The 16,757-nt window shown below is 42.6% G+C and overlaps 2 protein-coding genes across 2 annotated transcripts; both read left to right on the top strand.

Moving 5' to 3' along the window:
• Positions 1-456: 456 nt before the first annotated feature.
• On the top strand, positions 457-9,721 carry depdc1a (DEP domain containing 1a; the record flags this gene model as incomplete). The annotated part of the gene is made up of 12 exons (XM_083970302.1): positions 457-619; positions 1,956-2,221; positions 2,312-2,444; positions 2,571-2,698; positions 2,889-3,019; positions 3,633-3,680; positions 3,938-4,075; positions 4,522-5,505; positions 6,635-6,807; positions 8,131-8,307; positions 8,453-8,656; positions 9,596-9,721. Exons 1-12 carry the CDS (start codon positions 572-574, stop codon positions 9,719-9,721), a joined length of 2,556 nt encoding a protein of 851 aa, XP_083826428.1. The 5' UTR covers positions 457-571.
• Positions 9,722-11,639: 1,918 nt separating this feature from the next.
• Positions 11,640-15,627, top strand: cUnh8orf82 (chromosome Un C8orf82 homolog). Its single transcript, XM_083970337.1, has 3 exons — positions 11,640-11,945; positions 12,448-12,496; positions 14,462-15,627. The coding sequence occupies exons 1-3, from the start codon at positions 11,772-11,774 to the stop codon at positions 14,986-14,988; spliced, it is 750 nt and encodes a 249-aa protein (XP_083826463.1). The 5' UTR covers positions 11,640-11,771; the 3' UTR covers positions 14,989-15,627.
• The last annotated feature ends 1,130 nt before the right edge of the window (positions 15,628-16,757 follow it).

The following is a 16,757-nucleotide window of genomic DNA, read 5'->3' as shown; positions in this document are numbered from 1 at the left end:
ATTAGTACTGTATTTTTTGTGTGGTGTCAAAATTTAAAATATGCAAATGTAATTCAAAGGATCAGTGCAATAGAGTTGACTGACTCCCAAGTTGCACTGCTGCTGCAGCTGTGCAGCTCCAGTTCTAAAGCCAGACAGACAAACTGGTACATTATGTGCTTTATTACAATGTACAGAGTGCAAAATATTCAAGATAATTGCTCTTATTATTAATTAGGTGACAAACGATAAATAAACTATCCATTCATCATTTGTAAATCTGCGCGTTAGAGCCATGGATGTATGGTTAGAGCTTGTAAAAACTGTAAACACAAGAATTTTTTTTAATCCTCCACCCTCTTCCGGTCGAGGCTGCTGCTGGTCACGTGATCAGCGCGCCATCCAATCCCGCGCGAGGAAGACGTCGGCTCGTAATTTTGAACAGACGGAGCTCAGCCACAACCAGGCGCAGCCGAGCGAGCTGGCAGCTGAACACATCGGTGTTTCCCTTCCCTCGAGTAATGGATATTTTTTACCTCTTCGCACGTCGGATTAAGTGAAAACGTCGCCGCTTCCCTCAGTAAAGATAAATATGAGTTCTCATGTTATCACCCCTGGACCGTACCGAGCCACAAAACTGGTGAGTTGTAACTTTGACGGTTAAAGCCAAGCTAGCAGCTAATTCATGTGGAAAAACTGTAGTCAACAGTGTCGTTACCTCCCCTAGGCTAACAGTTACACATCTTACACTGTATTTCAGGCTTTCTTTGTTTTTCTTATTGAATGCGATAATGCAATTTAATCATTATCAATCCTGCTGTTAAACTTTGCTCCTTATCAGTTTGACTTTTCTTCAAAACTGGAGTTAAAGTAACTGTGCTTTAAACTTCCTAGTTGTTGTGACTTGTTAGTGTGTAAATCGTCGTTTTTGGGGGGTTTTGCATGTGGAAGTTTTACATGTTTCATTTTGCACAGTGCTTTTTTTTTCTTTTTTAAATCCTGAACCACAGTAGGCTATACTAACCCCAACTAAATGAAACTGAGAAACAGCAACGCAACTGTTAAGTAAACCAACATTTTCATTGTTGATTGTTGGTTGAGTGCTCATTTCTGCAAAATGTCAGATGTCTTCTTGCTCCTTTTTTTTCCATCTCTCAACTAAAGATTTGAAATCCAAATATGCCCATTCATCATCAATTGCATAAAACTGCAAAAGGTCAAAAAAAATGTGATATTTTAGATATTAGCTCCACCACCTAGAGCAGAAACTGTCATCTTTGCTTTGTCAGACTGAAAAATTGGCTAATCAAACTTTTTTTTCTAACTTTATTTTTCCAAGCAGAAATCAGTTTCCTTTCACTGTACCATAGTAAAGTCAATATTTGCTTATGGTGTGTAACATAATAAGAGTTTCGCCTGCAGCAGAGCAGCACATTTTGATCATTGTCACTAATCAGCCATGCAGAATAATCAATATGAAAACACCTTTATCTTTTGTTGGCCCCCCCCTGAAGCACCAAATTCTTCAAATTCTTGACATTTTTTAGCTCTATAATGAACATAAAAGTGCACACTCATTATTGCGTTTTATTGCATTTTGTTGTTTTGCAATGACATTAAGGCTATACTATACTACAAATTATTGCAGATCTAGATTCTGTTCAAATTTGAGGACACCTGTGGCTTTAAGAATAAAATAAATTAGTTTTGGCTTGTAGGCACTGGATGACCTTTATCTCTAACAATAAAGTCTTAAAACTCTAAGCGTTGTTGCAGTTTTGACCCTGCAGAATGACTTGTACATTCAAATACCAGCACTTCGGTTTGTACATGTTCACTCCCAGCCAAACTGCACCAATTCATCCTCATTTCTCAGTGTTTCCAGATTGATGCAGGCGGGAGGATGTATTTCATCAGGTCCGTTGGACGCAGACAGCTTAGTCACCACTAAAAACTCTGTCTCTGTTTTCTTTCAGTGGAATGAAGTCACTCGTCTGTTTCGGGCTGGCATGCCCATCAGGAAACACCGCCAAAACTTCCGACACTACGCCTCCTGCTTCACCGCCTCTGCCGCTGTGGACTGGCTGCACCAGCTGCTGCGGGACAATAACAACTTTGGCCCCGATGTCACCAGGCAACAGACGGTGCAGCTCCTGAAGAAATTTCTGAAGAACCATGTGATCGAAGACGTGAAGGGGCGCTGGGGCTCTGAGGACCTGGAGGACAACAACTCGCTTTACAGGTAGGTAGAGTTTTCTACTATCTACATGTATGTTGATTGTCTTCCCCAACACACAAACTTACATTCTCTTTGTCATCTCTCTTTCCCCAGGTTCCCCTCCACTTCTCCTCTAAAACCAATTCCCTGCCCAAGGCCCAGCTCCATAAAGAAAAGACCTTCGTTACGGGACAAAGAGGGTTTCTTCAGGTTTAAGAGCAGCAAGAAGCAGGAGAAGGAGACACAAGTGAGCTGGAGTGGATGTGATAGATCAGACCAGTCTCCGTATATGTATATTAGAGTAAAATGTTTGAAAGTGTGGTGTCTAAAACAGAGGAACTATTATATAACACTGTTTTTGTGTCTCTTTCAGGAGAATATAGATCCTGCCTTCCCAGCAGAGGAAGAGAATAATCAGCCAACAGGAGAGCAGCAGGTGCAGAGACGAGAGCTGACGGAGGAAGACGAACAGGAGATCTGGAGAGACATCACCCTGACCCAGTACAAACACACACTGTTTTTATTTTGTTATCATATCAAAATGACCTGCATGCCACAAATGCAAGTCTCCTTGTCCTTGGATAACCTGTAGAATAACCAAGATGAGCAAATCTGATGTAAAACACAATCAATGTCTGATGACCAGGAGGATTTTCTTGTGTAACTATTTTGCTTGTGTGTTATTTTTCAGCCTGCAAAGGATTCTGGGTGTTGCATCCCTTGATGAGGTTTTGAACCAGCGTTACGTAAACCCACAGAACATCGTCCATAATATGACCAAAGTCAACAAGCATGGGGTGGTCACACTGGACGACAAGACCAGTAGGTTTTATATATATGTATCAATGGGTTTATTATTTGACGTTTTGACGCATTAGATGATACATTTGTGGTTTTTAAAAACCAAAAAACATCTCATTATAGTTTTTCATCTTCTCACTCAGACTTTCCTCTGAAGCTCTGGTAACAACAGATCTGTGAACCAATCAGAAGAGAGCAGGCTCTGGGCCTCTCTTCTGATTGGCTGGTTGTTTTTTCTGAGTCATAGAATAAAAAATGATGGCAGATTTCTTGTAAACACTTGGAGAAACTGAGTTTTGCTGGAGCCTCTTGACCAGGTCATGTTTGTAAATGAGAGTTTGTTCTCAAACATTTTACCTAGATAAATAAAGGTTAAACATTTTTTTGCATAATGTGGTAAATCCAGGTAGGTTTGAGTCATTGCTGACTACTTTATTGTGACATCACAAAGTTACATAAGTCATGACAGAACAGTTTGTAACATTATTAATACACAACCAGACCATCTCTATCATACACATCAAAGTCTCATTTCATAGAACATGGGACCTTCAACTTTGTCTTCCTCGAAAATATGAGCTTTGACCATTTGACTTATATGATTACATATCTAATCTGTCAGTTTTCTCTCTAGATGACCTTCCACACTGGGTTTTATCTGCCATGAAGAGCCTGGCCAACTGTGAGTAGCAAACCTCAGATGCTTCAGCATGTCCTATATGAATATTGCTAAGAAGAAGCCGACATGCTCTCTACTCTCAGAAATATGTCATGTGCAGCATTCGGTAAAATAAGCACCTTTTATTAACTCTGTGAAGAAAGGAAATTCAATTTCCCATGTGCTTTGTTTTGAGTTTGTGAGTATAACGTGAGAAATCATAAATTTAGTAATATCCTCCACTCTTGTGACAGCTGCAGTGACCTCTTGTTAATTTCCAGGGCCAAAGTACGACAGCGCTCAGCCGTCCTATCCAGGTTTTGAGAGAGACGTCTTCAAAACGGTGTCTGATTATTTCTACAGCCTTCCACAGCCGTTACTCACATACGAACTGTACGAACTGTTTATCAACGTCCTAGGTAAGTGGGCTACTTCCTGTAACTCCCAACCAATTAAAAAAAATCAGCTAACTCCATGACTTTTTTTTATTTTATTTAAAAAAGGCCACTTGTTGGTGTTGCAGTACACAAACTGGTGCTCAAACGGAAGTTTTTTCGATTGTATTGACCTTCTCTGTCCAGTATGTGGTTGTCTGGTTTGGTCTAACAACAGTACCTCTTGACCTTTAACAGGCTGTGGTTGTTGTTGTGGTTGTTGTTACCTCTTTTCCTTGTGCTGTCCGTGTTTTTGCGTATGCTTGTTATGTGTTGTCCCGAACCAGCTGTGTGATGTAAGGTTTAAACTAACGAAACCCCTCTCCCTCCTCTTTACTGTCTTGCTTGCACTGACTCTCTGCCTGCTCCGCTCCGTTCGGCTCGGCCCCCTCTGCCCCCTTTTGCCCCGTCTTCCTGCGCCCTGCTCTCAGTGTTTTGTGGGTACGTTGCAGCGCCCGCCGCCGCCACGCACCAGCGCGGGAAACGCAAGAAGTCCGACCTTCCCTCGGTGCCGCCTCCCGCCAAGGCGTCGTTCCGCTCCACGGAGTGTCTCCTCCTGTCGCTGATCAGACAGGGGACGTGCGACGAGGCGGAGTCGCCCATGACCGAGGTGCTCGGCGGGAAACTGAAGTCGCGGTTGGCGTCGCTGAAAGGAGGCGACGGCCAGTTAGGCGGCAGCTGCATGAGCCTGAACACAGTCGTTCCTACGAGACGTCAAACCCGGAGCTGCTCGCTGGAAACCATCCTCGACGACTCCGCCCCCCTCACCCGGCAACAGCTGTTTATGTCCAATGAGAGCCTGGCGTCCTGCGTTGCCTATAGCAACAGGAGCCAGGATGACAGCCATTCATCCAAAACGACCCCCGTTACTTTTGAGGATGCTGCGACCAGAAACAGACTGTCTGTGGTTTCTGTCGCCGGACTGTCGGCCGCGCAGAGGATGCATTCGTTGCGGCCGCGCAGCGTCGGCAGCTGTTTGGACATCGTCGTGGAAACCAGGGAGGAAGAGGCCAAAGAGCCCAAGCTGCAGGGGCGAGCGGCGAGCTGCCTCAACGTAAACACTCCCGCAGACCAGCAGCACTCCTCCTCCTCCGCCGCCGCCGCCTCAGCTTCACGCCCTCCCTCGTTGTCCTCCTATCACCCCTCCTCTTCATCCTGTCACCCTCTCTCCTCGCTTTCTTCAACTGCTGCTGTGGCCAAAGCACAAGGGTCTCTCGCTGCCCCGGGACCCGGCGGGCCCAGACCCACCGCCGCCAGCACCTCTAATCTTTGGACGCTTCCTGCGCCCGCTGTTGTCCGGCGCTGCCTCAGCTCTCTGGATGTGTCCAAGCCGCCTCGACCTGTGTCACTGTTCAAACCTCCTGTCTGTGCGCCAGCCAGCACCTCCCAGCCCCCACAACCCAAACCTGAGCACAGTAAGACCCTCTCCCCTCTACCTGTCTGTCTGTCTGTCCGTCTGCCTGTCTGTCTGTTGATGCCTAATCTGACTAACTCCATCTAACATCTAACTAACACAGCTAGTGTGCAAGGTTTTTACTTGGAGTAACAACCTTGAGTTTTGTCTTTTTGTTTGGTTATTCCTCAGCCGCCTTCACTAATAAGGAAAGTAGTTTATTTGCTATAATGGAGAAAAGACACTCAGGGTACTGGAAGCACTCCTCTTCTTCTCTGCAGTTCCCCAGCTGCTGGAGCTTGGACGCTTCATTTTGATACATTCACAAAAAGCATGATACAGGGATAATGTTGAAAATGCAATAACTACATTTTGAGATTTGAGTGTAGGACACATAAATACTGTAGGTTTGGAAAGACATTTTCTACTGTGATAAATGTCTTTTCAACAAAATTTCCAAAAAAGTGTGCAACATCCAGTCAGGATAATGATCATGTCCCAGAGCAGAGTTAAAGAGGAACTATGCAAGTCTAGTTGCTTCTCCGCTGTTTTGCTAACCCTCCTCCTGGCCATGTGCATTTGTTTTCATCAAAGCCGGCGAGAAAGCAATCAACAGAGCAGTGGATAACGATATATATTATGAGTTACAATGTGTATATTTGTGTAGTATCTGTCATACACAAGAGATTATGGGTATGAGAGCTGGGACACCGGGTCGGAGCCTCTGATCTTACATGGTTGGTTTTCGGCCAAGAGACGCTAGGTGGAAGGCAGAGAGCCTCTATTCTCCCTGGAACTAGTTACAAGTTATTTATTTAACCAATTACTCCAAATTTGTTTAATTAAGGTAACAATGTAGCATAGTTGCGCTTAGAATCCTGTATAGTTTCTTGGATGCACAAGCTAAAATGCTCTGTTGTAAATCTTACTGAACTCATTTTAGTCCATAGCTGTAGTTCATTAATCCTCTCATCCATCCATCAGTCCATTCATCCATCATCTGTCTGTTCTTAGTGAATGTGTAGTAGTAGTAGTGATGGATGAATGTGGTTAAGAAGAGTGTCTTTATAGATTTAGTGTAGGATTCACCTGCCTCTGTCATCATTACTGTATAACTCTGTCTATTTATATATATTTATGTGTATCTATAGGCCTTCTGCAGCCTCAGTGTGAGCGCGTGGCCATCGAGGCCTTGCAGCTCTGCACCCTCCTGCTCCCTCCCGCCTCGCGCAGGAAGCTGCAGCTCCTCATGAGGATGATGTCACGCATCAGCCAGAACGTGGACATGCCCCGCCTCCACCCGGCCATCGGCACCAGAACGCTGGTGAGGAACCACACTGTTGTTGTGCAACAAACAACACACATTACCCCATAGAAATGCACAAAACCTAAATACCGCAATAAAAAACTGGTAATGGAAACACCTAAAAACCTTGCAAATATCGCCAAAACATTTTTACGCTCCCATGAGGTGGTTTTTCAGACGTGTCAATATCAAAGTGCATCGCAAAAGTGTAATGGAAACACTTTTTCGCATTTACATGTCACTCCAGGTCTGATCAGATCTGATCCCGTTGGCTATTTTATCCGTTTCCCTCTCGCTCTCCCTCTCTATCGTCTGTATTGAGTCGTCCCGTCACTTCTCCACAGTTGCTAAATCACTCAACGCAAAATGTTTTGAACGTCCATCTTCCTTAAAATTGAGTCTCAGGGGCCGTGATTTTATGTTAAGTATAGGATGTCGCTGTTCTTAATTCACAAGTCAGAGTACACACTTTCATTACGTATCAGGGTTTCCCGCAGCGCTTTCCTGTTAAGGCGGCCGCCTTAACAACAATGAGCTGCCGCCTAAACTAACGTCTTAAAAAAATTAAAATGTAGCGATATTCGCCCCCCCCCCCCCCCCCCCCCCCGTCGGACGAGCGCCTTCATTCATCTCCGCATCTTCTCACACACACACACCACAGAGAAGCGCGCATGCATAACAGCAGCGCGCGTGGTGAAACTTAATACGGCGCGCCGAACCCCCCCCCCCCCCCCCGACGATCGATCGATCCGCTCGCCCCCCCCCCCCCCAACAGGACAGACACCACCTTAACTAACACATTTTCTGGGGGAAACACTGCGTATCATTTCCACCCAACCGGGTTATTTTAATTAAACTTAGGCGTGTTAAGTACAATCATTCAACTCAGGGTGTCACACAGTAACATGTCCATGTGAATAACCAAACAATAGTTCCTCCTGTTACAGTAGCGAGACCTTTAGACTTTACGAGAATTATAGACCCTTTCAGAGAGTATAAACAAAGACAGGTGTGGCTCATTAGAAAACGCTCTGGTACACTAAATGGAATGGAGCCTTAATTAGTATCCTTGGTAACACCTGTCTTTGTTTATACTCTCTGAAAGGGTCTATAGCTCATTCGCACCTTTCAATGGAAACATCTGCAAATAGCAATTGTGAAATCTCACTTTTATTTTGTGAAAACCTGTAATGGAAACCCACCTGCCATAGTCAGTAACAATAATCATTGTTTTATCACTTTTTTTTTTCTTCACTTGTATTGATTCATGTAACTGTGTGGTTGTTGTGAGTGTTTGTCTTTATTCACCTGTCTGTTTCTCCTCTGTGCTTCCTGTTTCAGATGGTTCACTCCTTCTCAGGCTGCGTCCTCGGCAGCGCTGAGGAGTGTGATTTGGACGAGCTGCTGGCCACCAGGCTGGTGTCGTTTCTAATGGACCATCAACAAAGCATCCTCTCGGTACCCGAGTTCCTGCTCGGAGCCATCACCGACCGCATCCACTACCTGCGTTCAGTACAGGTACACACACAAAACCTGTGAAAGTTAAAACTCCTGCATTAACGCATTAGATTTGTGCTAAAATTATAATAAACAGGAGTAATTGCTGCTAATTAAAAGCTGGAGCAGTCTTTCATGGTTTTTTGTTTGCTTTTTTTTTTCACAGATCCCCATTGACGGTGTTCCTCATATAGACGAGGGCGATCTTTGCGCCCCGGTGCCCGTGTTTGCGTTCTGCCGTCAAATTAGCGGCGCTGAGTTCGAACAGCAAAAGCAAGCTTCTTCCCAGAAGGCCATGGAGGAGCTACTGGAGATCCTGCTGACAGACCAAAACATGAGTGAGAAGGACAGACGCAAGAAACTGAAGCAGGTAACGAAACACCAGTCAGTAGTTTTACCCCACTTGTCTTAGTTTCACTTAAAGGGATAGTTCAACATTTTGGCAAATTGGCCCATTGCCATAATCGCTATAGTCATAGCAGTAGGTTTGTTAACCTTTAATTGTCGGTGCAAGCTATTTTTAGAACGGCGGAGCAGAGCGGCGAGCTGCTCAGAGCTACGCTACGGAGGCTAAAGGGATTTCTTGGTTTCCCTCATCAAACTCATCAAACACACAATCCAACAACTCCACAACGCTCTGGTGGACAAGTTGTGGCCTGCACATTCACCACGCTATGAGATAATAACAGAACGTTACGAGACAGAGTTGTTTTCGAAGCAAATGCAGAGACTGCTTGCTGAAAAACTGCCCCCGACGGGAACGCTGTTTTGCATAAATTTACCTCTAAAACAACTCTGTCTCGTAACGTTCTGTTATTATCTCATAGCGTGGTGAATGTGCAGGTCACAACTTGTCCACCAGAGCGTTTTGGAGTTGTTGGATTGTGTATTTGATGAGGGAAACCAAGAAATCCCATTAGCCTCCACCGACAATTAAAGGTAAAAAAAAAAAACCTACTGCTATGACTATAGGGATTATGGCAATGGGCCAATTTACCAAAAAACTATCCCTATAATGCAAGATGTTGATTCTGGATGGGTGTTTGTCTTTTGTGGACATGACAGCTGAAATAAGGTATTGGTAAGGTATATGATATTTTCCAGAAGCACCAGTCAAATTAGCATTACTATGTTTTAATCCACTCTCATTTGCAGCTCCATGAACTATTTCTCCCTGGTGTTTTGTGTTTCAACTGTTTTTCTTCTCTATTTTCAACTAAACAAACCAGGAAAGGAAACTTTTCCGGTGCATTTTTAGACCCTCACGCACTTTTCACCATGAGTTTAATCGTCCCCGTTTTTCCTTCAGTTTCAGAAACAGTACCCAGACATCTACAGTCGCCGGTTCCCGCCTTCAGACAGGGAGAGCAAGCCAAAGATTAAACCTCCGCTCCTCAGCATCAAGAAGACCAAAGCTTTCAGCATCAGGAACTAAACTAACACAGCGTCGTCAGAGTAGAAGCCACAGTCGTTAACGTTGTTTTTGCTGCACTATAATAATAACTGCACTGACGCTGCACTCCCCGAGAGATGTGAAAAAACAAACACACAAACTTTCTCTTCTCTTTGCAGCCATTAACTTCACATTGTTACATTGGAAACACTGTTATTCCTGTTGTGTCGTACGTTCGTCACGTGGCTATAAAGGAGTTTGGTGCAGGCTGGGAGACTTCGACAGTGGTTAGTGTGTGTGTTCATGTTGTGTGTGTGTGTTTGTTGATGACTGAGTAAGATGAAGGCAGGTGGACAGACAGTGGCTCCTTAGAGCAGTTCACATTAATTACTGTGTTAAAGTATAACGTGTTGGTTCGTGAGAATATTTTTACCTGTTTACTTCTCACCCCCTCACCTCCTGTCGCTGTTTCTAGCTAATATAATACTGACATACAGTACCTGTGTGTGTGAATGTGTGGCTTCAGAGTGCATTCTGGGAGAAATATATGCAATTCTGGGATCACTAGATAATAGATTAATTTATATGAATGATGACATTGGGAGCCAGTCTTTGCTTGAAGTGTCTCCTGTCACATTCACTGTTATAGATTTAAACTAAATGTTTTGTGTCGCATTTTCTTTCTGAAGTTTTATTTTAAATGCTTGTTGAGTCTTTTTTTCTAAATTTTATGTCTAGTCATTCTTGTCTTTTGCCTCTTTGGCTTCCTGTCGCTTTCATTTGTTGTGTGCTTTAGTTTTTAAGCGTTTTTTAAAAGGTTTTCCACAGGAGAGATCTTTTGACTTTTATCATCTCAGATTTTTCGCTCTTTTTCATCTTCAACTCAACGTCCATACTCCATTTTCATATTGTTTGTGTGTTTCATTCTGCTTAGTTTAATGCATAGAGCAACATTTTGCACTAGGTATAGGCACTGTGAATGGCCAGCACGCTAATGTCAATCATTGAAATTGTTAATTTATACATATTTAATGCATATTCGACACCCTAAAGAAGGTTTCACAAGGCATCTGTCACATTTTTTGTGGGGGAAACGATTGCTATGGTTTCTACTTAAAGTCCCATTAGGATGTTTTCTCTGTTATCTGCAGCATCGGGTCATGTTAGGGCATTGTTTGCTTGCGGCGAGAGTAGCTGATATCTAGAGGCATCCGATGTTTTTACTGACTTTAATATAAAGTGCAGCGCAGAACCCACATTATGTCAAGTGTTTGAGGAAACTGAACCCAAGCCAAGCTTTCTGTTTTTATCTGTCTTTATTCATCCTGTTCATATGAAGTATCAGTTCTACCCGGTTCTCTACATGTTTGTCTATACCTCACATTAAATAGTGTGTGTTTCTGTAATGATATGTGCACTCATTAACAGTGTTTTTTTGTTTTTTTGGCAAAGAGCCTCACTGAGGAATGTTCATTAAACTCCTCAACATTGTTTACTATGCAAACTCCTGGGAAATAAACCTGTTCAGTTCTGTTTGTATGACTTAGTCCTGTTCTCTATATGTGTGTGTGAGAGAGACACTGACGTAGCAATTCATTGTTGGACAATTCATATCAATCAATACCAAAACTATCAGATTTTTGTGTTTGTTTTACCAGCTTTCTTGTTGAGAAAAGGGAAAGCTTCACTACGCACATGACTGAATACAGTTTGAAATGTGACGAACAAGCAATGACGAAATATAGTAAGAAAATATAAGAAATATGGTGAAACAAAGTCAAATGTTTCTTTACTTTACATAGTTTGAACAGAGAAGGACTTTGGTTTGAAGTGTTTGCATTGTAGTGTTGCAGTACACTATCTATCCTGTAGGTGGCAACAACCAGAAATTGGCGGTGTTTGCAGCAGTGAAATACTTCCGGGTTGTAGTCGCAGCTGTGAACAACTCTTCCGGGTTAAATGTTCACTTGTAAACAAAAATACGAGGACAACGCTGGTGTTGTGTAACTTTATCTGCCGGGGACAAACACACACAGGTCCGGTCCTCTCTCCTCTCTCCCCCCGCCTGTCTCCGTGCTCCTGTCCGCTGGTGATGTTGTTCCTCCGGACGGCGGCTCTCCGCGGCAGATGTGTGGCCGCTCTGCGCTGCCTCCCCGGCGGCCACTCCGCCTCCAGAGCCGCCGCCACCACCACCACATACATCCAGGGCCAGAGCCCCGAGCCGCGCATCAGGGAGTACTTCTACTACATCGACCACCAGGGGCAGGTGAGTGGGAGCTTTTTTTATTGAAGTATCTTCAAAATACAAACATTAAAGGCACATTGGTAATAGATAAATTCACAGTGCTGAATCAGCCAACTTGATCAATCAAGAACAAGAAGAAAAGAGAATGTGAGGGTCTCAGTCCACAATAGTAAATAAGTCCAGCAAAGAAAATAACTTTAGGGCATTTTTGCTTTTCATGTAATGCAAAGATTTTTTTTAATACATTCTGAGTTCGTTTATCCATCCATTGAAGTGGGGTTTCACTCTGAGTTATTTACATCTGTTGATGAAATGTTTTCCAAGGGAAATTAAAATGTTCACCAAAAAGTCCAAGTTCTTTTCCTTTAACTGTAGTCCAACCTTGATCGACATCCAATTTAATGGGGGGGAAATAATGTGTTTAGATAACGACCAGTTTTAGGTGAGTGGGAGCAGCAAACACTAAACACTCAAACATTACAACACACAAATAGTAATGTGTTGATCTCCGGTCTCATTACAGCTGTTCCTGGATGACACCAAAGTGAAGAACTTTGTCACGTGCTTCAAAGGTATAAGCAAACACCATACACTTTTACAAAAGTTTTTTATTTGTGCTTGTTTCTTTCTTTCTTTTTCCCCCAATTAACTCAGCAGTCAGAACTGTTCTTTATAGAGCTCAGTCTGATTCACTTCAATTAAAATGTTTTATTTAGAGATTAGATACATTTTGAACTATTTTGTTTTATTGACTTATCTAATCTACTGTTTTTTTGTTTTTTTTTTGTTTTTATAATGTCTCAGATCACCCTCAATATGCTATAATGTTATGTTGTCATCACACCCTTTTTATTGATTGTTTGGGGGTTTTGTTTTGTTTTTGATACCCAGGTGTGGAGGATGAGAATATAAAAAGAGAGAGAGATTAGATAAATAAAAAATAAAAACATCCAGTCAACACATTAATACAAAATCAATGCAGAACACACAGAGAGTCATCCAACAAGCCAGTTATAACCGAACTACTACATAATTACCATTAATAACAATGGAGATTGAAGTGTAGTGTTTCATGGTTGTTTACAATCTGAATCTCTAGATGTCACTATGAGGACATGAAGGAGTGGTTATTATTTATATATAGGAAATACTAATAGTTGTTGTAGATCAGGGGGACCCAGAACTCGTCTACAGTACGAGACCAGAACAGCATTAGCCTCTCTTGAAAACCTCCCAACAATACAGGAGGGAAATGAAAGAAAGAAAGAAAGAAAGAAAGAAAGAAAGAAAGAAAGAAAGAAAGAAAGAAAGAAAGAAAGAAAAATAAGTTATGATAATTAATGATTATGTTATTAGCAAGCTGTCTTAGAAGCAGAGTTACAGGGCACACTAGTGTTTGATGAGATATATGGACTGGCAGGCAGTAGAGAGATGAGTATGATGACATATAATACTGTAATATGATATGAAATTCCTGTTAATGCATATATAATGTTATTTAATATTATTTGTGTCTGCCAATTTGCTGCAGACCTCAGGGTGAAATTAAAACAGTTCAATACAGGCCTTAGTTGTTCTTTAAAGGCACCACCAGCCTATAAATGAGCACAAACAAAACAATAGAAGCAATAAAAGTCTCTGTCAGTGGGATTGGTTTTCAACCTGGGAGCAGCATGTGGAATAAAAATCTTTAGGGACAGGAGATCTGAATGGTTTAATCCGACTGAAGGTCTCTATTGTCAAAGGGGAACTATGCAAGTCCGATCTATTCTCCTCTGTTTTGCTAACCCTCCTCTCGGCCATGTGCATTTGTTTTCAACAAAGCCGGTGAGAAATCAATCCATGGAGCAGTGGATAACGTTATATATCATATCCAATGTGTATATTTGTGTATTCTAATCTGTCAAACAATAGATTACGTTGTGTCATGGTGCTGCAGAGATGATCTTACAAGGTTGGTTTTCAGCCAAGAGACGCTAGGTGGAAGGTAGAGAGCCTCCATTCTCCCTGGAACAAGTTACAAGTCATTGATTTAACCATCACAATTACCCTGAAGCTGTATAATTAAAGCAGAAGTAAGTGATCCGGTCGTTTTGGCTACCTTCTTGTCAGCCGATGGAGTTAGCAGTCCCCGCCCTCGTCATGGATCTATTGGTCCTCGTCCCTACGTCACCACATTCACGCGCATCCCTTGGCTGCACACACAGCCCTTCATGCCGTTCTCTCTCCTCATTGGATAAAGCTTGTAGGATACAAGGAAGTATACAAGAAGTTTTCTCCTCGGCTTACAGCAGAGCAGAGTGACTGACAGACCCGTGTTTCAGACCAAACACTCTATATAAGTGATTGCTGTCGGAAGATATAACTATTTAAGACTTATATTAACACAAACATTCCGCTTACTTCTGCTTTAAGGTACTAATGTAGCAGAGTTAAGGTAAAAATCCTGCATAGTTCCTCTTTAAACCCTCAGCGTGAAGATCATTTTCAGACAGATTTCTGTCACTGATCATCCTTCATGTGTCTGAATCCCTCAGATAAACAGTTCCTGATCTTCTTCTTCAATCGTCTGCGTTCGAATCAGAGCGGCCGCTACGATGAGGACTTCCCCTTCCTGTCGCTGTGTGGGAGGGAGAGGAACTTCCTGCGCTGCGACGACCGACCCGTGGTCTTCACCCACCTGCTGCAGCCCGCCACGGACCCGGACCCGGAGCAACAGCAGCTGTCGTACTGCGGCGGGGCCGAGAAGCTGGCCGTGCCCTTCCGCCCCGAGGCTCTGTACATGCACCCCTGCAGCGGCCGGCTCTATCACCCCTGCTCGGAGCGCTCGGGGTCGGTCGGCCTGGTGCGGTCGGCTCTGGCCATCGAGCTCAGCCCGTTCTTCGTTTATGCCTCGGAGCAGGGCCAATCGGGACAGCAGCAGCCCACACACATCCTCTGGGGAGGACAGAAGCACACGCTGACCAATGAGCTGGCAGGATGCTTCCCCCCCTCAGCAGCAGAGGAGGAGGAGGAGGAGGCGGGGGGCAGCAGCAGCAGCGGGAAGCACGGAGAACTGGGATAAAAGGACCAGAGCTCTCTGGTCAAAGGTGCACTTTAAGTTCCCATGTTGACGGTGGGAAAATCCAATTACAGCGTTTCATATTGACAGGAAACAGGGGCTGATGTGTCATAATGTCCTGTTGCATTTGATGCTGATGATGCATGGTGAGCGTTTGATGCAGATTCACTGGTTAAATCAAACATTTGCATCCTCTCGTCCACTGGTTGTTTCCTCCCCAGAGTCACATAAACCATATTCTTGATGAAACAGGAAACAACACAGTTTATTAGGGAAAAATCTGAAAAGATAATCATACTTTAGTTTCGCAACTCAGATTTATCCGTTGAGGCCTCGGGCAGATATTCAATAAGCTGCAGGTGGTGGTGACGTATCAAATACCTAAGAATCGTATCATCAACACACATCTACAACAACAACTGCTGCAGCAGATACATACAAAACTAATATATCCACACGTTGCTAAATTTTGCTCTTACAAAATGCATTTAGAGTTGATGTTTATTATTTTCGGCAACTGGAGTGAGTTTTGGCAAATTCCAACAACCTTGTTACAAACATTTGGCAAATTTTGTTTTGAATAAATGAGAACAATGATGTGAAAATGGCTCCGAATAACTTGTTGTTTGTACTTTTAAGATACCTTATACCTACTACTTCAGATGTTGTCCTATATAAGACCATACAGCATATATGGTCTTATATAGGACAACATCTGTACAGTATTTATTTGAAGCACTTTCAATATTTGCTGCTCATGTTCTCATGGTTTTATTAAAGTAAACGTGGCTGCATTCGATGATTTTACATGGTTCACTGCTGCTTCCGCCTCTTTCCCAGGTGTCTTGACATGATCCGGTGACGCTGGTCACTGTCCTTGGAAGACGTCGTCAGTGATCATTAATGAGTCTAATCCATCTTGTACAAAAGTTTAATCAATTAAATAAATTGGCCTCTAAAAGTGGCATTTATTCAGCTTTGATGATCACAAAGCTGAGAGAATAAGACAAAGAGCAAAGGACGAAGGAAGGACACAAGAATGAACGAATAAATAAATACATGGTGAAAAATAAATGCAAATATAAATTCATTTTGGTAATGAAAAGTAGTGTTTTTTTTAATTATTTCTATAGCCTACAGGCCTTTATATTTATGGTTCAACCAGCTGACCAATCCTGGTTTAGACTGATGTTTGACCGCCTACCTCATTACCATACAAGTACAGAAAGAAATATGATCATGTATGTAGAGATGGAGAAATAAAAAGTTTAAATGTAAGTGAAAGCAGTATTTTTCATAACCACAATGATTTTATTTTTGCATTTCTTTAGTATTTTATTCACTAATACTTGTGTAATTTTTTAGTCCTTCACACTGCACTCCTCCTGCTCCTTGTGCTGCCATAAATACATGGTTAAAAATAAATGCAAATATAAATTCATTTTGGTAATGAAAAGTACTTCTGTTTTTATTTCTATAGCCTACAGGCCTTTATATTTATGGTTCTACCAACTGACCAATCCTGGTTTAGACTGATGTTTGACCGCCTACCTCATTACCATACAAGTACAGAAAGAAATATGATCAGGTATGTAGAAATGCAGATATAAAAAGTTTAAATATAAATAAAAGCAGTATTATTCATAACCAAAATGATATTATTTTTGCATTTCTTTAGGATTTTATTCACTAATACTTGTGTAATTCTATAGTCCTTGACACTGCAGCTCCTTGTGCTGCCATAAATACATGGTTAAATGCAAATATAAATT

The sequence above is a fragment of the Trachurus trachurus genome (genome assembly GCF_905171665.1).
Source record: "Trachurus trachurus genome assembly, chromosome: 4".
Classification (NCBI taxonomy): domain Eukaryota; kingdom Metazoa; phylum Chordata; class Actinopteri; order Carangiformes; family Carangidae; genus Trachurus; species Trachurus trachurus.
The sequence above is the reverse complement of the archived record's forward strand: the minus strand, read 5'-3'. Positions and strand labels throughout refer to the sequence as shown.

Excerpts from the sequence above, each read along its gene's own strand:
- cUnh8orf82 (XM_083970337.1), top strand. The coding sequence starts at position 11,772 with ATGTTGTTCCTCCGGACGGCGGCTCTCCGCGGCAGATGTGTGGCCGCT. Across the intron at positions 11,946-12,447 it reads ACATCGACCACCAGGGGCAG|CTGTTCCTGGATGACACCAA; the intron begins GTGAGTGGGAGC and ends GTCTCATTACAG. Across the intron at positions 12,497-14,461 it reads CTTTGTCACGTGCTTCAAAG|ATAAACAGTTCCTGATCTTC; the intron begins GTATAAGCAAAC and ends TGAATCCCTCAG.